The sequence below is a fragment of the Labrus mixtus genome, chromosome 10, assembly GCF_963584025.1.
Source record: "Labrus mixtus chromosome 10, fLabMix1.1, whole genome shotgun sequence".
NCBI lineage: Eukaryota > Metazoa > Chordata > Actinopteri > Labriformes > Labridae > Labrus > Labrus mixtus.
In genome coordinates, this window is record NC_083621.1 from 4343306 (window position 1) to 4368239 (window position 24934).

The window sequence follows — 24934 nt, forward strand, 5'->3', positions numbered from 1 at the left end:
ATTTGCCAACAATCCCATTGTGTCAATGATTGAAATCTTTCAAACCTGTTATCAGATTTTTTGTTTTGCAGGAAGACTTGGTCCATTTGTGTCCTCTCAAGTGTTTCACTGTTCAAGTTTGTTCTAACATGAAGAGGAAGTTGGAACAACATCAAAAAGGAGAATGCTTTCCAGGATTTTAAACACAGACACAATAAAAAACACAAAACTACATCCTCCTAAAGAGTCTGTACAGGGACAAACATGTTTTCTGAAGCTTTGTGTGTCAGATGAAAGATGAAGAGTAGAGTACATTTTCAGGGAAAAGAAGTTTGAACACTCAAAATACAATATTTTGCCACTTTGTTGATAATTCTGTATGCTGCTAGGTATCATGTCTCTCGATTTTGATTCTTGGGGTCATCACGATTCCATTCAGGATCTATTTTTGATTCAAAACGATTCTGGATTCATGATTCAAAGTCTATTTCTGTACATATTTCAGGATCTCCTCCAGTCATCCATTTGGCATTCGACTCCCCCCACCTCTAATAACCTCCGATAATTAAACTAAAGCTCAACGCCTTTTAATATGCATATCAGTTTCTGACTTTTCAAACTTCATAACATCCATTTTTTTTTAAATAAATTGAGAAAATTGTACATTATTAGCGGAGGTCTAAGCTCCCCTTTATTCTTCAGTTACTTTTATGTCAAGAACAGTTGTTGACACGTCTGTATATAAACATTGATTTTAGTAGTCTTTAAGATCATCAACATCAGCTATGAGTGTGAAAATGTAATAGATTACTTTAAATGTTTTGTGTTTAAAACAAGTCAGAAACCCTGAGATATAACATTTCATACATCCTACAGAGAAATGATGGTCTGGTTTGTGGGGGGGGGGGGGGTCTCGAGTGCTACTACAGTACATCTCAAACTGTCTAACAGTATTCCAGAAATTCCAAACCCAGTGGGGACCCTGTTAAATTGGAAATGATGTCTGTATTCACAATAAAGACAGTGTAAACATTGGACTTTGTGTAAGTGAACTTGGCACTGAGGAATGTGGAGGAGAGAAAGAGGAAGTGTCCGTCTGTGTTTTCTGTCTCGTTCAGCACTTCAACTCATTGTGAGCCGACAGACGAGAGTTCAAGTGTCACAGTGGAGGACAATTAAAGAGAACGACCGTGTCTCTGATCGCTGGACCACAGAGCACTCGGGAAAAGAAAAAAAACAGTTTGATTGCTAATGACCTTCCAATTATTTCTTGTTTATTTTAGATTGACATAATGGTCTGTTTTGTTATAAACTGTCAGGACAGAATCATACAAACATAAACACATGCTTTGTGTTCAAAGTGATAGTTATTTATTCTGTTTAAGAATTTCTTTTTTAAAGGAAGCGATGCTCACTCATTTGACCTCTTTGTGAATCTTGATGTTTGCACTCCTGTTCTTAAAAGAGGAGTTTTCTTGCATAGTTTATTTTAGTTATTTTAGGTTATAATGGCATAGAATTTTACCTGCAGGCCTTAAATAACACTTCAATTTAAAACTACAAAAAACCTATAATCCACTGTGACTCAGACAGCAAAGGCACATCTTTGTGTTCTTTAGGAGAAGAGTAGGGCTGTGACTGACGATCACTATAATAATCGATTATTTTTACGATTTCCTTCTTGATTGCTTGGCCCGGTTATCCTGAGCTCGTTAAGGCTCGTTGTTGTGTCAGGTCCTCATCTCTGCCTGCGGGGCACACACATCTCTCCTCGCTCCTGCTTGTATTTTGACTGACTAAGACGCACAGTGGGGAATATATTATGGATTTTGAGTGTCCGACAGTTCACCCCTTGTGTTTTAATCCCGCCTAGCCTCGGTAACAGAAAGGAAAATGTATGTTTTTATGATTAAAGATCTATTTTTTAGCTCACTGACACATCATCTTCGTCGTGTAAAAAACAGTTGATGAACATTTGTTCTCATATTTTTTGTGAATCATTACATTTCATCCATCATTGTAGTAAAAGCTCTTTAAATACAGCACATTTAAAACACAGCTAAAGCTGACCAAGTGCTATACAACACCCCACTCAACTGTTTTGAGTGTGACAGAGAGCGACACAACAAGTAGATGAACAGATTTGTTGCCAAAACTTTTTAATTATTGATTTTGATCGATTAGTTGTTACAGCCCTGGAAAATACCTAGAGCAACTAGATGAAAGCATAGAGACACAGCTAGTTAGCTATTTAAAGAGTCAAGACAGGTAGATAAGAATTCAAATGTAGTTGAAACTTACTCGCATAGAAGGATCCCATTCTCCAAACCGCCTCTGAAATCTTTGTCACCAAAGCAGCGTCCTGTCACAGCCTACAGTGAGAGAAAAGAAATCTGTGAGTTAGCAAAACACGACCACATGACGGGCCAAGAGAAAAAAAACAGAGCCTTAAAACATTAAGTCAGTCTTTGAATCTGAAGTCTGGACACGTCAGGTCCTCTTGGAGACCAAGAAACAAGACCAACAACCTTTATCAACACTCCTTTCACGTATTTCCTCCACAGTAAATCCCTGGAATGGTGCGGAGCGGTGCACAAAGAGCTGCCGGCCATACATCAAGTGCCTCTGGTTAACAGAGCTAAACACTAACAAGCTTGACATAAGCCGCAATCATCCCGACCAAATGGCTCTGGCAGCCTAATATGTTGTGACAGGGGATTTATTGGGTAATAGTAACTTAGACCCCTCTGAGGAGAGGGAAGCTGCCTCTTTGCATGAATCTGCATGACTACGGTGCATCATCCGGCATGCATGCTATTCTCAAATCCATGTAAATACTTTGTACTTGTTGCAACACACTGGGGCTGCAAAACCTGTTGATTTTCCACAAAGCAACAATCGTTTGCAGCAAAGTTTACAAGACAAATAGCAAAATTTTGATCTTTCACCTTGTATTATTAAAGAGAAGACCTTACAAATATAGTAGTATTTCTTTTTTTTTTCGGTCAACATACAAAGTTCTCCACTAGGAAATGCGCAGAAATGCTAGAACAAAAATACAAAATCCACAAAGACATGTGCATTCATGAAAAGACACGGAAAAAAAACAGAAAACATTTTAATCAAAAAGGTGTGGGCTGAAGCTTTAGCGTACTATACCTACCCTTGTTACAAATATTATTATTTAAGACACTATTAGTTTTGTTACAAAAAAACAGAACATATCAGAAATATGAAGTTGCAAATAAACACACAAGTAAACAAACACTAAAATAATTGCTTCCCACTCCAGAACATCTCTGGTTGCAGGACTTTTAGGGATAAAATCCATTTATTCTCGCAAACACAGCCAGGTTTAGCCATAAAAAGGGAGGCGGACCCCTTTGGGCTGCTGGTTTGGAAGCCAAAACACTTACAAGATTAAATTTCCTGAGACTTTCTTTCACATTTATTTGCACAGCTGTGGAAAAAAAAAGTGTGGATATGTAGAGTGTCTGGCCTGGGTGTGTGTTTCTGTCAGCTTCTTGGCTCGTCTGGGAGCCTGGGCCCGTTACAAAAGAAGTGCTCTGCTGTATGTCAGCGGAGGGCGACACTATAGGCCTCCTTTCTGCTGCTGGGTGGGGTTGTGGCAGCGAGTCAGACTGAGTGGCAGATAAAGACAGACAGTAGGAGAAAAGAAAGTGGCAGAGATTTCCCCCCCTGTATTCTGACATTCGGTTATTCACTGGCTCTCTTCAGAACTGCAGCAGGACTGAGACGAGACTAAACAGGGCGATGTGTGTTTGGTGTGTTGACAGCACAAAAGTCATGATTGCAGCCCAAAAAAAATCTGCCTCACTGTTTAAACATTTTGTCTAGAAAACATATTTTCAATGATTACAGTTACTGTACCACCTCTATAGGACGATAGACTTATAAAAACAAACATGACAACATTTATTCTGACAAACAGAGTTATCTATTTTCATTCCTTTTGTCCCCCACAAAACAAACATGACTGAGGGTCAGCCATCATTTTGAAAGACAAGTTCAACATCCAAAGCTAAAAAAATGCCTAGCTGCTAAATTAAATTAACATGTCTTGTTTATTCTTAACAAGAACAAAAAGCTTATTGGAGAAAAAGGCTATTTATTGTTTTACAGCGCACTTTGGACAGGGCTATGGTAGCTGTACCTCTCGTTTGAAGACTTCAACCAACAGATGGGTTTAAAATCTCTTTTCTCATCTAACTAAAGGTGGAGAAAAAAAAGCTAAGGAGCACAAATCACCAAGGTGTCATATATTGGTTCAAGGATTTACTATTGGAGAGCTGTTGTTGATAGTGAAGTAAGCTTGTTAACACAGCCTGATGTTGTTAAAGTGCATTTCCTCCGTTTACAGAAATAGCCTGTCTGCTTCGCCGGGCAACGTGTGCATCAGGCGAAAGTTGGCCAGACAAACCGCTTTGGCTCCGTCCATTGAAGTTTAATTTAATCAATGAGATTAACTGATTCTCCAGATCTGCCCACAACTAATGTAAAAACATGAATAAAAAAATGTCAATCTTACCTAAAAAGCTGTTCAATGACGATAAATTATACATCCTGCTATTGGGGAATGGTTTGTCACTTGACCTTTTAAAATGACCTTTTAAAATCTTACATTCAAATTCTATAGTTTTGTACATTAGATGACATCATCCCCATTCTCTGGGTTGAACCAGCTGTGAGTAAGTTCAGATGTTTACTGTAACATCTCTTAAGCATTAACCACAACGCTACCCTTTTTGGATAAAAGGATAAAAATAAGGAACTTTTTGGCAGACCAAAAGTTACAACATCTAAAGGAAGAAAGGAACTTGTTACAGATCTTAAAAGTTATTGAAAACCGCAGAGTGTGAGTGTCTAGAAATCCCAGGTGTTGCACATTGGAGAATAGCATCACTGCTTTTTGTTGAAAGACATCTCATGGTCTGATCCCATTTAAGATTAAATGGCCTAGATACTTTTATATCTGCAGCTGGGTGGCTGACCTTGATTTAGAAGATCCTCAATAAATGTGTCACATGCAATGCTCGTACTCAGCGTGCTAAAAATGTGTCACCTTTTATATGAAGCCTTCTATGTCCCTTACGATATTGCAAGTTTGGAAAGCTTTTGGCTCTTTGCATGAAACAAACAAACAAACATGTTGATTTTACAATGGTTGAACTTGTGTGCCCAGAGTTACAGAACTGTGTCTTTAATAACTAGGTCAGCTCTTCGCTAACCTTACCAGTGAGTGAGTGTGAGAGTGCGCTGGGAGATTAACGAGTCACACCACCTTCACATGGAGAGATTACTGTGTCACTCACCACCTTTAAAAAGATTCAACAAAGTGTCAAAAAGGGGCACGATTAGACAGAAAATACAAGATAAGATAAGATAAGATAAGATAATCCTTTATTTATCCCACAACGGGGAAATTTACATTGTTACAGCAGCAAAGAGCAAAGATTGCAGACAAAAAGTGAACACAGTACAATTTAAATAAAAAAAAAATAAGAATGTACAAAAAAATAGATACTAAAATATAGATTAAAAAAAAAATAATAATAATAATAAATAAATAAAATAAAATAAAATAAAATTAAATTAAATAAAAAATAAATTAAATAAAATAAGTGCTACTATCTTTAAAGTCAAGAAAAGATGAAGGAAAAGGTATGCATATTAATGAAGCTTATAATTCTAATATGGTTGTGTTTAAATTAAAGGATCCAATTGGAAACACAGACAGATCATTCTCTCCTGAGAGTGAAGAGATGTATCAAAATTAGTGCTGGGCACTAATTAAGTAATGGGCCTCTCATTGGGCAAAAAACTCCACGTGGAGATCAGCGTCTGAAAGGTTAGGTCAATTAATATTCCGTTCTTATGAGTTCTTGCACATTAACATGAAATTGCACATTTCTCCCCTGGCTATGACAAAGGTCTGAACCGCAGAAAAAAACAGTGAGGATTCAGTTTTTCTCATTATCCTTCAGCTCAGTTCGGCCATGACTGCAGAGCTTGCTGAGGACCTTGATTCATGTACATCTGCTGCTCCCATAAGTGTCATCCAGAGCTGAAGGGTGTACGTGAAACTCTGAGCCAGACCAGAGGGAGCACTTAGTTTAACACACACGTTTGGGCAACATATAACACAGAATCAGGGTTTTTCTATTAACGTATGCTGAGTGGAGGAGGGGTTACACAAACATGGACTGTAATAGATTTGATGGTGGGCTTAGAATGTGGGTAGAAAGCATTACATGGTGGCTGGCTAATAATACTGTACACCTCCTGAATTACAGCTACAGTAACAAGTGCCATATTCCTTTCACCTGGAAGTGTTGCTTGTTGTAGGTTTATGACACTCTGAAAAGCATTAAACGTCCCTTAAAGAGGTCATTAAACGCTGAATTAGACACCCCACCTGCATGTGATCAAGTTAAGGAGCTGCAGAAGACCACCCAGACTAATGTATTACTGCTCCTCACTACAAAAAAACAATACATGGATTAACACGGTCTTACCTAACATGATATGAAGGAAGCTCTCGGGGGAATTAAAAAATATGTCCAAATGAGATCAAATTCAATAATCCTTTTAGTCCGTATGTTAGGCATGACACTACAGAATCCAATCTAAGTGACATTTGCAAACAGGCTTACATGCTGTTGAATGTGCTGCAGCTGAGCATGTCATTAGCTGTGTATCCTGTAAACTGACTTTACTGACTGTACTGTCAATGTACTGTTCAATAAACTATCATGCAGGGCGTTTTGCGTGTTCATGTTTGTGGGTTAGATGAGAGGGAGGCTTTGAAGGGCTCGGCGATACATCAACATGGGTAAGACAATAATGTTTATATCAATATAGTTTATTTTGCATTGAAATATCTTTATGAGTGTCTTCCGCAGAGCTACCAGGTCACCTATTTTACTTTATATTTGTCATTTTTTATGTCCATGCTGACGTTGTGCAGCAGACACATTTGGCGTTCGGCCCATGTGGATTTGACTTGGAACTGACTTTGATTTTATAATTTCTTTATAAAGCCTTCAGCTTAACAATATCGAGATATGAGTTTTGTTCCATATGGCCCAGCCCTAAGGCTTTGGCAGGAATGCTAAGCCATTACGCTACTACTGTCTGCAAGATTTGACTGGGTGAACTGAAATAAGGTCTTAGTCTGAGGAAGAGGATACCTACCAGTATACATTCAAAAATATGCGAAACTAGGATTGATAAAACAAAAGAAATAATTTCTCCCTCAAGTCTGATTTTTTTTTATCAAAGACAAATCATTTTTAAAAAGCGTTGGGACGACAAACAACTGAAAGATGTACACTTAAAATGCTGAAAACTGCTTGGATCTCAACAGTGTTTATGAAAGCGCAGCAGGACAGGGTCATGTGAGGGGACTCAATTAAGAAGAGGAAGAATGTGTCGCCTCTGTTATTTCCAGAGGAATGTTGCCCGTATTGTTTCTCAAACAATCAAACAAAGATGGTTTGCTTTTTTTTTTTTTTTTTGTTTTACCCCAATCCTTTTCACTTCCTTCCCATTTGGAAAGCCTTCAAGTGCAACCAAAGTCATGCACATGGATTCATGTTCAAATCAGAGGCCACTGTCACTTTAGTATACACACAAAACGGATGACAATTCTATTAGTTTAGAAATGCACGACTTTGCAAAGGGGAATTTAGTTTCCCGTTTCCCTGAGGGAGCAGCAGTGTGAGAAACTATTTGTTTTGCTTTGATGAAGAAGGGAGACATTTCTTTCATGCTTTGAGAGAAAAAGCATCACTGAAGAGTCAAAAGACTCCTTCAAGTTCACGTCCCGGTGCGGACCAAATCTGGAAATTGGTCTTGTGCAAGTTCACTTCCTGAGCACTGCCTGAGGTTCCCTTGAGCAAGGCACCATCTGTCTGGAAATGAACTAAAGACAATCTCAAAACTTTTTTTGAACAGCATAAAGAAAAAAAAAAAGATCCTGTTCTTTAATTGAACAAAACAAACAAATAAAGAACATTCTGTCAAACAGTGATGAATCTACCACAGTGTATCATTACTGTGGCATCTCCTTCTCTGAACAAGCGTACCTCCTACCCCGAGGGCCATTCAAAGAAAACAGATCTATTACCTCACTGCAATAATTCCAGAAGCCCGGCACTGGACAGCTACCTTTTCTGAAATTAACGACCCAATAATTCAAGGCTTGAGACAGGACCGGTTTCCGTGACTTGCAAAGTAAAACACTACTTACTTCAAGGCCTCGAGGGCGAAGTGCGATCGGCCTCGTTTAAAAGTTGACAGCTGTTAGCTTGAGGGCTGGTGAAACATAAACAGACACATGTGCTCCTAACCCACACGCCTGCTTTACTTTACAGTCACACCCCTCGCTCTGTAGTCAAAGGCTTTCTGCGCTACAGGATGTTGTCTTAAGTGTGTTGCATAATCCTGACTGATTCACACAGTCAGGACACAACAGTCTGCGTCCAGCTCCAAGAACACATGTAAACACATCTTCTGGCCTTCAGCCTATTATCTAGTTGATTCAATTTGGCAAGAGCCTAATCTGTAAAGTGTCCCTGGTGCTGATTAGCAGTACAAAAACAACATGGTAAAAACATTAGGAAGCAAACTTTGTGATGTGAGAAACGAACAATACTGCTGATGCATGAATAGTGTGATTCATCAGCTTTTCAAACAACAGACTTAACGATAAAATAACTGACTCTGTTTATTTTTAAAGATCCCAAAGCCTCTGGTTTACGACACAACTGCAAAGATTCAAATCTTTCCTTTGGCTTCAGGACATACAGGATCTGATGGGGGAACAATTCCCAAGACAAACAACTGTGAAGAAATTGGTAACATCTGACATTTCTGAACAGGAGAGAGGACCATCTGTCTGGGGGTCCCCTCTAACTCAAGAGCTTCTACAAGTTCAGCCAGAGGCCAGGAGAGGCATCAGCCTACAGTCAATCATCAGGACCTTTTCACAAGCTGCCACCACTGCAGGGATCCCCTACTGTGACCATGAGCAGTCTGCTCTGTCGCTGCGCTGTGCATGTCGGTAGATTAACTGAGCAGTAATGCAGTATAACATTAAGTGATAAATAAAAAGCAAGTTTTACATGCTCTCCAGAAAAAACCCCAAAAGATTCAGCATCAGTATTGGGGCAATAGATGACAAAGAGCACATACAACAAGAACTACAACAGTTACTGTATCTATTATTTAATTCACAGATCATTTGGAAACTATTTAAATCATTGTTTTGGTGTTTTTCTGAAACAAAACATTCAAAGAGTTCTGGCTCCAGTTATGACACATTATAGGATGAACTGCTTTCGCATAAGTAATATAAAACAGAAGAGCTGGTATCTCTTTTTTTTCTTGAGTAATTTTTAGCATCATTTGGTTTTCCTTTAATTAGAAGAGGTTTTATAAGATATAAGCTAATTTTGGACCACGCTTCTAAATCCTGCAACTGAACTAAACCACTAAATCACTACAATCAGCAGCATATCCAACCGCTCAGTATGTCAGACTGTGTGAAGACAGTGACGCCAGCGGATGTGTATTTACCGTTATGAGAATCATAAAGGAGAAACAGAAAAATAGAGACACAGACTAAAGCTAAATAAAAGTCAACGTTGACTTGTGATACGTCGCTGACACATACGCAAAAACTCATCTGGCCAGAAATACAAAACATGTTCAGTCACTAACCAACATGCTTAAAAAAAGTCATAACAAACATTTGGTGTCAGCGTGTGTGTTTACAGAACGCTGCAAAGACCTCTTTTTTTTTCCCTTTATGGCGGGAGTTGACAGGCGGCTCGGAAGAAGCCGCTTCATCAATCTGGAGCCACAGCGGAGCCACCGCACAGGCCAGAGACAATGAACAAGGGAGTATTATAGTACAGGAATCATCCCAGGTAATGACAGTTAATAGAGCCTGATTGGCCCGGTATATTATACAGTGGAATCAGCACTGGACCGCAACAGTCCAATCCTAGAGTCTGACCACAGCGTCTGAGAAGAGGATTTAAAGTCTGAGCAATTTAGGCTCAATCTGATGTGATAGATGTTTTATAATCTTAAACTTTTTATTGATAACATCTCAAGAGGACCACCCTGAAAAACTAGAAAAAATGACCTCTGTCAGAATAAGGGATCGCACACTGAATCAAAAAGCATTCCAATAAAATGTAAACACATCAATCTCTAATGCAAAGACGAGATGAGAAACACTATGAGAGAGCTTTTGTTCTGGAGTCCCACAAGTTTACCATTCACACATGCCAACCACACGCTGCAGGCAGCAATGAATCAAGTTGATTTGTAGTCATGGAAAGCACAATTAAGAGGAAGGGAAGACATAAATAAGTGTGCTGTTCCAGAGAAATCCCTCCGAGCCTATAAACAGATCAACAGAAGAGCACTTAGAAGTAGAGTAACCAATAGTCAGATTGAGTTTAAACTATAATCAAGTGTTACAACAGTTCTATTTTAACAACTTGTTAACACATTTTTGAAGAATGTGCAGAGAGTAATAGCTTAGCTCAGCTTCCTATCAAAATCAAACCCAATGCTTTCATGTATTTTAAAGACAAACACACAGAATTGGGTTGTTTTGTTTTAGTCAGAGGAAGCACAAATGTTCCCGGGCACACGCTGGATCCTGTGTGAGTCATCAGCCGTGGGAAAACTTACTCAACCCCTAAATACTCATTTTTCACCTACTCAGCAAGACACAGTAGTTTCTTCTGATCTGAAGCTAAATGTTAGACTCTTATAGTCTTGATACCAAATAGGCGATGAGAATTCTTTGGTATATTGACCGGGACGCAGGAACGACCCTTTGATCCGCAAATGGTGGGGACCCAACTACAAAACCATCTGCGACCCCAAGCTTACATTTTGAGGATTTCGTTAACACATTACTTTCATTTAAGCATATATCTCACAACATGACAATGATTGTATTTTAAAATGAACTTGTTTGTATATATTCTTATGTTAATGGGAAAAGTATGCAGTTTACTTTTCAGGGGTTCTCCCCTGTGAGACTAGATGGAGTCCACTAATATCTGTATATGGACACCTACTATGTAGTTACGGTGACATAGTTTGTTCTTAGCTCATGTGCAGGCTTAAAAATATTATTTAAATGATGCCCATCATAACAAACATGCTTAAAGTCTTTATATGTGATTTTTCACACTTAAATGTAATATAAATCAAGTGTAACACCCGAGTCCCACTGTCTGTGATGTTTTCAGAGTTTTCAGAGTCCTATCTTCACTTTGTTTACATCGCCAGGACAGCCGGCTGACTCCTCCCCTCGTGTATAAAAGTTGTTTAATTGAGGAACTAGAGAAAATAAGAATAACATACTGTACTCACTGCTTAACTGTGTTTCTAGATCACGCTCATTTCAGGTAAATTTACATGCAGTGTGAAGATACGAGCATAATAAAGATCACTAGCATTAGCATGCTAACACAACAATGCAGCGCGAGTTGTTTTGGCTTCATGCTGGTGCTCAAGGGCGACATCTGCTGGATCAAAAAATCACATATAAAGCCTTTAATGGGAAAAATATGCAGTTTCCATTTTCAAACATTTTTTTTGAAGGCATCTTGCGACCCCCCTTTTGTTGCCTCCCCTGTGAGAACCCCTGGGCTAGATGAAGTCCACTAATATCTGTACATGGACACCTACTAGGTAGTTACGGTGACATAGTTTGTTCTCAGCTCATGTGCAGGCTTAAAAATATTATTTAAATTATGCACATCAGAACAAACATGCTTAAAGAGCTTATTTTTCCACTCACACTCATCAAGTTCCACGTCAGCTGACATGTACCTACAGTTTTCAGTTTAACCAAAGCAATAAGACAATTTACTTTTGGAAAAAAAAAAAAAAATTACAACCTCAATCAGCAAAGAACTCACTATGACGTCACCAATTTTGAAATAATTGAAAATGATGATTGCTGAATTTTTAAAAAAGGACAATAAAAGGACCCCAGAGACTACTAATCCGTCAGCTGCACCATCCAGCAGGAACACATTCCCCCAACAGTGGAGCTGTTTTCAATGTCACACCTTCATCTCTGGAGACGGGCCCACTGTCTGTCCTGGTGAAATGATGAGCTGTGAATGAATGTCCCGTCTGCTGCTTGTATTCACACTGTAAATCTGGAGACCACCTGGAAGTCTGGACCATATGTGGGGAGGGAATTCTCTAGACTCAGAATATTGCAAATGTAATACATGCTGTTTTGACACGCACACATCAAAGTGCTGGTCGCCATACCTCAGTTTAAAGATGCACGAGTATCATAGTGAAGGGCCGATCCTGACTCGCACCAGAATATCATACATTCACCTCTGTTGGCCTAGTAAGTCTCTTTAACTGTGACTCAAGTTGTAATGCTTTACGTCATCATCTGTCATGTGTGGATTCCCATAAAGGGAAAGATATAGTGTGCTTGCTGCTTCTAAAATCCCAGCTGACAACAGAGCGTCTCCCCTGCTGTGCTGCTGAAGGCGCAGCAGGGGGGAAAGAGTCAATCAGTGGTAGAGAAGGTTGCATCACTGTCTGGTTTTAAAAATGAGATTTCATGCAGATATGGCTTTGATGGGAGTTTAAAGAGTATACAAAAGATAAACATAACCAGGTCTAGTCAATTACGGATTTCAGAGTACTAAATCCAAAGCATGACAGCACCCAAGGCACATGTCATTTTCTTGTGTGACATAAGGGACATGTTTTTTTTTAACACATTTCTTCCTACCGGTTTTTAAACTGACCCTGTAACTTAAAGCTAAAACACCACATGAGGCCTGGAAGACTGAAAAGCTAAGCTGCTTATAAAGTGTATCATTGTCCTATATTTGAGTCCTGTGCCTGTATGTCCTGTGAGGCTTCATTGCTGATACAGTCAATTCTCTGGTCTTGGAAAGTATACTGTCATAAACTGATCAAGATAACCTTAAGTTTTGTTTCAAGTTTAATATCAACAATTTCTTCTCATCAACCCTGCAGACAAACATACAAAGCAAAGCAAAACAATCCGTCACCGGCTCGCGATTAGAAGAAAATGTGCAGCCCATGCATGCACGGTGTTAGCTACACACAGAGGCTCTCAAATTCAGGCAAACACTCGGTGACAGTAATTCCACGAGACATGCTGGGGAACCTGGAGTGGGGAAAGTTTCCAAAGTTGGCTCAACTCTTGCGTCTCATTTCAACAGAGCGATTAATCAAACACTTCTCCAAAGAGATGGGCGCCATGTGACACGTGGACATGAACAATCGTTTCATTCAAAAGGTCAAAACACAAATCTGAGAGATGAGAAAACACAAGGGATGGAAAAAGGCAGAACAAAGGATGTACACTATTGAACAGGCTACTGCTAATTTGCTGCTGACGCATGTCATTCAACAATGTTGAGAATCACCTGAAAAAGGTTCTCATTCACTGTACTTACATTCCTAGCCTTCCAGCATCAATCAAACTCTAAACACAAAGTGTCTGTGGTTGTCAAGGAGGCTTTAACACATGATGTCAATGGAAAGCCATGCAAGCAGTGCGGTCAGAAGAAAATCCTGCTCAGTAGCAAAGTAAACAACTCTTAACTCTACTTTTGCATTGTCTGAAAAAAGAAAAACACCCGTTTGCTTTATTACTACATACATAGTACACTTTGTTAGCTACAGTGAGTAGCTGTCAGGAACTTAATGATAAGGACATGACAGGGAAATACATCAGTACTTCAAGATGTGGTGTACTGTCCTGCACTCTTTTAAAAGTCAAGTGACTGTCTTACTCCAAGCTCGGCAGTTAGAAAGACCTGAACTTGTTTATGGGTTTTTGCTTTTGAGAAAAGTAGTTTGCCTTCATTTGTGCTCAAACTGTGTTAGAAACATCAGTTCTTTGTCGTGTTTCAGTCGTTCTCAATGAGTTTAAAAACAGCCTTGGTCCCTTGATAGATTTCTTGGTTTGTCTTGTGCTTCAAATGAAAGACGATCTCTAGAGTTTAACGCCTTTTTGCTAACTTTCATGTTAAATGTTATTTGAGGAAGCAGGAGCTGAAAAAGAAGTTCATCTTTTAAATGTCTTCAGAATGAAGGGTAGCAGATGCATTGCAAACTGGATGTATTTGTCTAAAATCTTTCCTGTTGAAGAGTCAGCACGTGGAGCTGTGGCAGCTCTACTGAATTATAAACATGTGTTATGTAACACAGAGGACTATAAGGAATAGCATATTCTGAGAGCAGCAAAGAAGTAAATAATCAAGTGTAGACTTAGAATAGAATAGAATTACTTTATTGATCCCAAACTGGGAAATGGTGGTGTTACAGCAGCATGTTATCAAAGCAAATAAAACAATATAAGAATAGATACTTAAATAAGCACTTAGAATATAAAGAATAAGAATAGGAATTGATTTATACATCAAGGATTTAACTTAACTTACAACCTTTTACAGCAGCAAAGTTTATGGAAATGACACCCACCAATTAAATGTTTGCCAAACCATCTAAAATATATTTTTAGTGTAAAGACGGTAATCTTAAGTGTAGATGGTTGACATATAAAGTATTTAAATAGGAAGTAGTCCCTCATAATAAAACCACTAGATTACTTTTAGTATAAACCTTGACTTGTTGGCTGACAGAATAACTCTTTGCTCGTGGACAGTTTTATTTGTATTGCTTCCAGCCAATGTCAGATACTGAAAACATTTATCCCTCCCAAGAAAAATACTGCCACCCTTCTGCAGTGATTAACAGCCCTGACCCAGTTCCCCTTCCAGACTCTTCTGGTCCAGCTCATGTTGTCAGACTGTTTTGTTCTAATGCCAATAAGAGGCTTCAAAAGCTGTTGTTGTCTGCATTTATATGTTTTTCTATCTTTTGTAAGCATCATATTTTTTTAAGTGAGACATTTTCATCCGAGTGAAGATATTGCAAAAATAAACCAAACTATAACACTATCAGCATTTCTCTAATTCTGTCTATTGCATTGTTGCCGTGATTTATACTCACTGAGGCTGAAAAATGCTTAGCAAGTGTGCCGCACACTACCACCCTGCAACCATTCAAATGCCAGACAGTCCTCTACTCAGCCCTGTCCAATGGCATTGTAAAATGTTGTGAATAGGAACATGCTGGGCTACCAGAAGTGGCACAGCGTGGCAGTTTTTTGTTGATTGCATCTCTTAAATTTGATATTAAAATGTAGTTTAAGGTTTGCTAAAAACAAGCCTCAGTTGTATCCATGCAACAGACAGTATCTTTTGCAGTCGAACTTTAAAATCTGGTATTCAGGCAGAGGAGACTGCTTGTTCCAAACTTGTTTTCCTAAAAGCTTAAAGAGTCTGAATTCCGACGCCCAGTCTCCTTCTCTATGCCTCCCGTTACCCTCAACTCTTGATAAGCCCCTCTGATTAAACAAGCCAAATTTCCTGCAACTAAAATGGCCTAGCCCTAAGCTAAATGTTAGTATTCCAGCCAGTCCATCCCATTTCCACCCTGATTAGATGATGGAACAATGTTTTGGTTGTGGATTAACCCCACTCCTGGCCCCCTTTGCTGCTACTTACTCCCACCCCCATTCCCTGCCATGATTTCCCCCCCCCATTCTTTTCCAGTCTTTGCGGGGCCTTGAAACCACATGAGGGGAAAGGAAGACCTTAGGATGGGTGGAAGTTATCATGGGTAAAGGAGAAGGAAAAGGACCTGTGTTGGGGTAACATGTAAAAGAGGTTGCAGGGTGAGAGGCAGGTTGATGACTTTGTCTTCTTTTAGCTACGAGGCGATTCGGACAGTTGGGACATGCATGCCCAGTAATTTCTAAAATTAAATAAATACAAATGTTAGTGTGTATATGGATAGGGGTGGGGTTGGAGCAGTTTCAGTCAATTCATTTTGTTTTGCAAGCTAACACAACATTAGAACAAATTTGCTTGTATAGGCAGTCATAGCTATGTGATAACACAATGCCTCTCTGCAAAGCATCTTACAGAGCCATCAGCACTTAATATTCAACTTTCAATTGCAACTTTTATATCATCTTAAAAATATATTTAACTACTTTTTACCGACGCCTGGATGTAATTAACAGCTCGTAGGCCATGGCAAATGAAGGGAGAGACACCAAAATAACACTTAATTAAACTGATTTATTTACAAAAATATGAATTACGTTGCAAAAGAGATGAAGTTTGGCTGTCAGTAGAGTCAGTAGTGTGAGTGAGTGGGTGTGTGGAAAGTGTATTGTGCATGTGTAGGATGGAGAAGGAAGACAAATCAACCAAACAAGGCGCATGCAGAAAGTCTCCCTAAGCACGCTAAGGTGGCAGCTTTTAGAATGACTGGGAACATTGGGCCCAGGTGCTCTCAGTCAGGCTGATTAGACAGTCATGCCTACCAATAACACAAACCTTCAACACAAGAAGACAGAAGGAACAACCTAACAGGCCACAGGGCCGTCACACAGCAGTACATCTGAAAGCTGTTGGCTAACCACCAAATAAATAACAACAGAAGAAGAAAGCATGGACTGTGGTGTATGGACTGTTACGGACTCCAGAGATGCTAACTGAACATCTCTTAACTAAAGAAACAATCCATTGTACTTCTACATGGTTAAGTAAATAATCAGTTAAACGATCTATATCATTAGAATGGTCAAGTAAAAAGACTGTTTCATGAGTTAAAATTACAGCAATGGAATGAAATGTGTTAGACTGTTAATGGTGATTTCTATTGTAAGTTAGCATCAAGCTAATGAACTCAGGTACATCCTTGTCCTGTGAGAACTTGGAAGAATGCTAGTGACTCTCAAAGAGTCCTTGAAATGTGCATCCTGAGTCTAAATGACTTAAAGTGAAGTAAAGTGTTGGTGCAGCAGAGAATATAATGTTGTAGCTATCACACAAGATGCTGCAGACCCTTTTTTATTCTATTCCACCAAGTTTACTTCTTGAGTGAAGTAAAGTCACTGGTAGGAAGAAGGTTTCCAGTTAGTATAAGACCTGAGTAGTAGTATGAGAACAACATCTAGGTCAAATGAAACTCCTCAAAGGCAGATATCTGTTACGTTGCTCTAGTTTCCTTTATTCATCAACACAGTGCCCCGCTTGAAATGAATGGCTTCGCTGTGTGCAGCTAGCTGAAATCTGATACTGTTAACTAAAGTTTAAATAGTTCTTCTACTGTACTGTGGAGGTACTGGGGGGCAAACATAGGTTCACAGCATAATAGGCTTTTTGATGCAACCAAGGTGCTAAAATTCCCGCGCTAACAGATAATATAGAAAGATAAAATGGAACAAACTTCCAAACTCCATTCGATCTGCAGAGTCTGTTTGCACCTTTAAGAAAAAGCTAAAGAGCCAGCTCTTTCATGAACATCTACGCACTTAATGAAATTACTGATGACGACTATGATGATGACAATGGTTTGGGTTGATAATGACAATTTTATGTATACAGGGGCTTTATACTGTTGTGTTATATTATCTTTATGCCTTTCATTCTGCGCCTACAATTCAGTTATTTCATGACCTGAGTGAGTTATGAATGTAAAGCTGGTGAGCTTGCTGAGTGTATTACTAATCGAAAATGAGATCTAATTCACTGCTGTCAACATTATCAATAATAAATTGTTGAATACCTTTATTAAAAGTGTTCGGCTTCTCAGTAGAGCTATTATCTATCATGCAAGAAGTTGGGCGTAAGGTGAACTGTGTAATCTCTTCAACAATGTGCCTTCAGATGAAGAGTGGGACCATTTGGTTGGGTCAGGGACACACAGGGTTTTCATTGTGGTACCACGCACTACAGCTTTAACTGAGACCACCTACTCAGCACACACTACAGGGTACCCCTTTCTCCCCTCAATGGCACAAATGCCACCTGGTCAATGTATGCATTATCCTGGGAGTGCTGTTACAAATCTGGGTTTTTTTCTAACCCACCTCACGTCCCACTCAATTTCATTTAAATTAAATAAGATACAGGAAGTGAATATGAAAACAGAAAGACTACAAAGAAATATAAAATGTGTTTTTCTCTTCCATGAAATATGGAAACAATTCAAATTTGGGAAGAGGACATGTGAGAGCCAGTTGATCAAATGAAGAAGAAGAAATTACCGGTAATCATGATGGACAACTACTGTCACTTGCACATATCAAAGACGTGATCTTTTAAAGGTTTGCTCTTCAAACACCTAAGATCCTCGGGTATATCTCACAAGACCAACTCCACTAATTTTACCCATCAACAAACCCATGCAGAAGACAGTCTTACCTCACCATATATCACATATTTACCATGATTTTACTGACAACCCCTCCAGAGCTCTGCAAGATCAGAAACAAAGGGACTCCATGTCTACACTAGCTTTGTGAGATAAGCTTCCTAAGCAGCAGGGCTTTTCCAGGGGCCTCCGTCAGCCTCCAATATCCTGCCTGTCAAAGTCTCCATGAGGCTGAGGGCAACATCCAGTTTCCACTGACATCTTGATGCCATTGGGCTGGTGTTGGATCAGAAAAGGTACTTTTATGAAGAAAATAACTGTGTTGTCTTAACTTTATCAATACACATGTCTTGCATAAACACAGAGTATATTTTTATTTGTATAATTTTGAACTAAAGATCTGGTCCTAACTGGGTTCTTGTTGCAGTGCTTAACTGATGTCAAAGAAAGAAGTGACTAGATCATAGACATACAATATGTTTCATAATACAGGCATTGCTATTTCATTTACCTGTATTGCGTTTTGGTAAGCAGGGTGATATGTTGCATACCTATTCATCTTATTTCACATAAACAGTCACAGTTTATAAAACAAAACTATATGCAGAAAATCTGTAAAGAAATGTATTTGTTTCTTAGTATTCAGACATGTTCAAACTGTTTTTGTATCACAAGAATCCGTAACATCCAACATCATAGCACGGCTTTTTGTGCAGTCTGAGCATAAAATGTACATTTTCCAAGAAGACAATAAATATTTAAGAATAAACTACCAATTTAAAATGATTGCAGAAACGTAGTCAAGGTCAAAACACAACTCGTCGTGTTCCTAGGAGTTTTAAGGGACTGGTATAATCTTGAGTATTATCACATGACCACTGCCATTACCCAATTTCTGCAGGTACCAGATTAGTATCACTGACAATTCCTGCAATTATTTTAAACCTCTCGTCTGCATGTCCCCAGCTAATATTAATTCCTTGGAAACATGGCTTAAACTTCGAGCTCAGAGTTCAGCCTTGTAGATTTTCTTCAGTGAAATTATTCAACAGTAACAAAAGTGTTGTTTTCTAGAAGACTGAGCAATATAAAGATTTGGCACCGTGCCTATGAAGTGCACCCTACTCAGAGCAGTTTCCAGGCAACAGACCTTGAATCTGAGTAAATACAAGACTGATGATAAGAAATAGATTCATCTTCATGTTGTCATTATAAGAGAGGGAGGACTGTATATGAGCCAAAACACACAAAAAGCCCCTCGACACTATCAACATGATAAGATTCATTCTTTGGTTACACGTTCAGACATGCTCTCCCTCTTTTCTCATTACGAAGCTCTGTCCTCGTGAAGGTTGAATTAATCAGGAGCTTCAGTGACAAACGGTGTCAACGCTGGAGCACAATGGGGGTTACTCAGCGTGTTTACAGCCGCTTCTGATCTCTAGTGTTGAACATTTTCAAACGTCCAAAACTCAACATTGATTCAATTACAACTCGGTTTCCATAACACGCTCATCTAAAGAGCGTACTGCTATTCCTGAAATAGAGAACATATAGCAATGAGGCAGCTCAATTGTACTCAGATATTTAGGTCAAATAAAACAGGGAACGTTGACATGACAAATACACAAGAGGCTTAAATCTGTTTTGTTTTCAACTAATTTGACAAACTCACAAGGTCTTTAAAATCACACTTGAAAATGTAAATTATAATTCATATTATGAGTCAATTAAGACACTTTGGGTGATATTGTGCACTTAGACTAATGACAAATTTGTATTCTAAGATGCATATGTTGTACAGGATAACGGTGCGTTCCATTTGATCTCGGAAGTCAGAAATTCCAAGATACCAGTCTGATATGTCATCAGACTGGTATCCCCCGAATTCAGACTTCCGACTTTAAAACTCGGAGCAACTTCAGTAGTCCCAGTTAAAATCCAACATGGCTGCTATACGTGCATCAACAGTAAAGTTTAAGTAACTGTAATTACTTGTGATGTAACGTAATGTGTTTAATAGAAAAGTAGTCCTCTTTGTGTGTAATTAAATTAATCACACTGATAGTATCCTGCAAGGTTTATCTGTGGACATGTTGTCATGTTTTTTTTGCGCACAAACTATTAACTCAGGTGTGACGTCATTCTCAGCTACTAGATCCAAGTTCAAGGTAAATGGAACGCACAATAAGTGGCCGTTTAAAGCTTACCTTCAATGACTGTAAATCTTAAAAAGCCCCGATATCCCATATTATGAACTCAAATTCTTGATTGTGCAATTTAATGGAAATTACATCCACCCCTACATTTTCCCAGGGCTAAGCTCCTCTGTCCCCCCTGAGAACATGGATATCTGTCAGTCCATGTTAAGAGTGACCCCCCATTAGGAACAGGAAGCACTGGAGCCAGCTTTCCTTACTCCAAATGCACAGGAATCCTGCCATTGTGCTTCTCTACAGGGGTTAGGGATTAGAAATATGGTTGTTTTTCCTCAATTTGTTGAAAGTTGCGTAGGCGGGTAAGGCTGTGTACAAAAGGTCATTAATATTCTAGCAGAATTAGTTATTTAAACATATGTTAGCATGAGTAAGGTTCACCTAATCACAAAAAAATCAAATGGTTGCCCTTCAAAAACTACAGATGTTACTGCTTGTACAACTTTTTTCAGGGGAGGAAACTTTGTTTGACATTAAATGCATATTACCTTAACTTATTTGAGTAATCTATTTGTAAAAAAAGATGCCCGTATGTTGCATGTGTAAGAACCAGATCCTTCAGTAATTAAAAAAACAAAATTTCAGACACAAATAGTTTCAGTGAGATACATGAACAGAGATTTATGTTAGATCTCTGATGGTTTAAAAAAACACCTGCATTAAGGTAATCCCTATGTGAAAAGAAGATTGTAGGTCATAAAGACTACTTCATGTGGACAGTAGATAAACACATGCATGAGCCAAGAGTTTGAAAAAGTGAGTGAACTCTTGTTATGGCCATAACTTCTTAAAATAAAACTTCTGACAGACTTTTCTAGGATGGAGGAAAAAAACCCAACGACAGAAGACAAACTTTTGCACTGCAGGTGACTTTGTAATCGTGACCGACTGGAGTCATATTAAGTGCAGGGTTATGTCATACAACAATCCATGTGACATATGTGGAAAAAAAGCAGGACTAACGAGCATAACTGCGTGATCATGAGCTAACCCCCAAAAATGCACAAATGCGATCATATTAAATACTTCTTTAAGAAGATTTTAAGAGGAATTTAGTTATTAGATTAAGCCCCAGTTTCCTCTGTAGGACCTATAGCCCACACTCCTTTACTTAGTAGCTATACTGACTGCACACCACAAACAAGCAATCTGAGATGAACTGATGACTGATAGAGTACAGTGTTAGGAATAACATGATTGGAATCTAGCTTTGAGAAATGAGCTTTTTCGCAAAATCTGAACAGTTTCACAACAGCGATTATACGTCTAATCTAGGAAGGTTCACTGACTGAAGCTTAGGCTTTCCTCCTCATTGCATAAGTTGCTTAGTAGCTGTTTGAATAACTGATTATATTACTGAACACACAAACAGTTTATTGCTAAGTGAGTGCACAATGTGAACGTGAATGTTTTCTATAAAATCTTGTTATGTGTTATTTTAGTCGCACACACTGCAATGGGAATTAGATTCTACTTTGAATGCATTAATCTTGTAATTAATCCCAGAAAAATATAAATTTTGAGCTGATAATGTTTAAAGGATATTCTTACAGTAATAATAAACTGATCAGTGATATCGACCACATTTTAGCTTTTGTTTAGCTTTTGTTTTTGAGACTCCACCACTTGTCTCTTTCACTTCACTCAAGATTAGTAAATTCCTGGAAAGCCTTTGAAAACACCCCAAAGAGGGGAGAGGTCATGAGCTATTTGTTTTGAAGCTCTGAGGCGACATGTCGAGATGGGAAAGTGAGAGCAACACCACAATGAGAGCACCACAAAGGCATTTTATAGGGTAAAAAAAAATCTATGCAAATGCTTTTGTCTCCAAAAAGCAGCCAATCATCTTTGCACAGATAGCCATGTAGCCATTACACAGACTAGTTCAATCCAGATATCATCGAGGTGTATTTGACCAAATTGGGGAGGTGATGGGGATCCTTCATTGCTTACAATACTCCTGCAGCTAGGCAAGTTATAATAGAAAAAATATATATTTAATTCAGGTTGTAATTCGAATACAATATCCACAGATAAGCTTCTTGTTGCTCTCTAATGATAGTGTCAAAACTAGACTAAGGCCACCCAGGGGAGCTGTCAAGCTCGCCCCAAAAGTGGGAGGTGCAGCTGGCTAGATTAATCAGGATTAGAGTTTATCCCCTGCTACCAGCAAGCTGATGGGGATAACACAACTCAAGAGGCCAGTACTGTACACTAAGCCATTCCATTGTTGGTATTTAGTTGACACTCTTAACTAGAGAGACTTGTGATAACTGAAGTTCTCGTGTTTTGACCGAGACACATGGCAGGCCTCTAACAGCTCCTGCCTGACTCAGACGAAGTGAAAATGGTCTCCAACAGGCTTTGCTGCATTTCATATAAAAACATTTAGCAAACATCACCACAACACCCTGTGCACTTAATATAACTTTCTTTGTAAACATCATTAAGTAAATATAATTACCAAAATCAAAGATCACGATTACCCTTTAGTGTACTGATAACTTAGATTAACTTAAAGGAGAGGTGAAAGTCATTGTAGAAACAGAGGAAGGGGGTCTCCATAAAGAAAGGTCAAAACAATCATTTTATATCCAACAAATATACAAAATGTCACTATCCTATTTACATGAATATTAGTGATGTTTTAAGGGTCACACATAGTACTTCAGTGCTATTTATATCCATACCGCAGTGTTTTAGATACTCAAGCAAAAGTATGTAAGAAGAGAATATCAAAGAAACATCTCTAATGTGCTTTGGGGTAATTGTTTTTGATGTTGACAGAGACAAAAATAAACTTCCTGTTGATCAAACGTTAAGGAAGTAAATGGGAAATGTTTGAAGTCATGCAGATATCCTGCTGCCTTAATGGAAAGGGTCTAATTTTAACTAACCAGCAATAAAAAAAACTGCAAAAATGAGTCCACTAACCCAGACTTTTTGGCATTGAGGGTGGAGTTTCTGGACAGCAGGTGGAGCTATTTATAGATTCAGTCATGGTGGATGTATAAGTCTTTTAGTTATTACCCCACGTTGTTCTGTTGTCCAAAGTCATGACGGTAAAACATTGTTTGAAAAAAACTACGTTTCATGTTCAAGCATATGACTTTTTTTTTGTTGCTTAGAGTTGGTACAGTTGTTGCTGTAAAGTTAACAAGCTGTTTTTATGTTCCCCTCCCAAAGAACAGAGAGAAGTAATAAAACACAGATAAAGAGGGACATGCCTCCTCTTTATTTTACAGATGTCAAAGCACTGAGTGAAGCTGCAACAGACAGACACTGTCAGGTTTACTACGCAACACCTGCTTCAATGATGTTTATGAGGATGTGGTTTTAACCCTGTGAATCAAGTGTCACACTCAGATTGATGATAAGAAACCATCAGAACAGGTAACTTGAAGCTTGGTTACTTTAAGTTATATACAGTTATATAGTTTAAATTGATGTTCTTACAAGTTAATACAGGTTGGTAGTTTCAGAATTAGCTTATTATGTGTGTTTAAATTCTAATGTAGTGCAAAAGTGTGCCACTTGGACTGAAAAGTCAATCATAGCATGAAAAATTGGACAAAAAGAAAGCATGCAGACGCCTTTTCTCATGAAAATAACAGCTATGGATTAAGCTTAATACTAATGGAGGGGCAGCAATGGCAGCACAAAGGTCAGGAACGTGCATGTTCATCAGTGCTCCATTTGATCGTTCCCTCTGAAACAAAACTCTACTATATCTTTGTATTGTTCTCGAATAAAATTTGAAAAAAGGCTACTTTTTGAAAAGGTATTAGTTAGTCCCATGCGCGTTTTATCAATAAACAAATGCAGAGTATTGTGGAAGGCAACTGAAGACTGTAGTTCAAATCCAAACCGGAATAAATATCTAACATGAGAGAAATACACGACTGCAGTGAACGCAGTGCTGCATCATGCAATCCTGTCCAGACAAATACCAGTCAGCTGAGCTACAATTGTGTCACTTTCCAGAGTGTGGTGACAGAATGCATTGTTGGTGGGGGGCCTCCAGCTGGGGAGCTGTAGGCGTGTGTGTGTGTGTGTGTGTGTGTGTGTGTGTGTGTGTGTGTGTGTGTGTGTGTGTGTGTGTGTGTGTGTGTGTGTGTGTGTGCTTTTGAATGGGTTGGGGATGCAGGGGCTCAGGAATGCTGGGACAAGTGGGCACAGAATCATGTGAAGCTGTGTGTGTGAGACAATGAAAGCCATCCCACTCAGCTCTAAAAGCCTCCATTCATAACTGACCCGAGTCATTTGGTCTGGTGAAGTAAAAATGTTATTTTATTCTGTGTTTAACAATTACGTTTCTCTGATAAAAATAACAAATTCTATTTCTTACTTTACATAAAGGTGAGAATTAAATGTAATGTTACTTTGAGTCTCATGATGCTTTCTTTTTTTTTATTTTACTGAACTGACATTACTTTGGCAGT

General features: G+C 38.7%; 1 protein-coding gene across 1 annotated transcript in view; it reads right to left on the reverse strand.

Moving 5' to 3' along the window:
* The window catches only part of LOC132982569 (LIM and calponin homology domains-containing protein 1-like), a 99021-nt gene that overhangs the window by 61472 nt on the left and 12615 nt on the right, over positions 1-24934 (reverse strand). The window contains exon 2 of the mRNA XM_061049120.1: positions 2281-2351. Within this exon, the coding sequence (XP_060905103.1) occupies positions 2281-2351 (71 nt within the window). The remainder of the gene's footprint in view (positions 1-2280; positions 2352-24934) is intronic.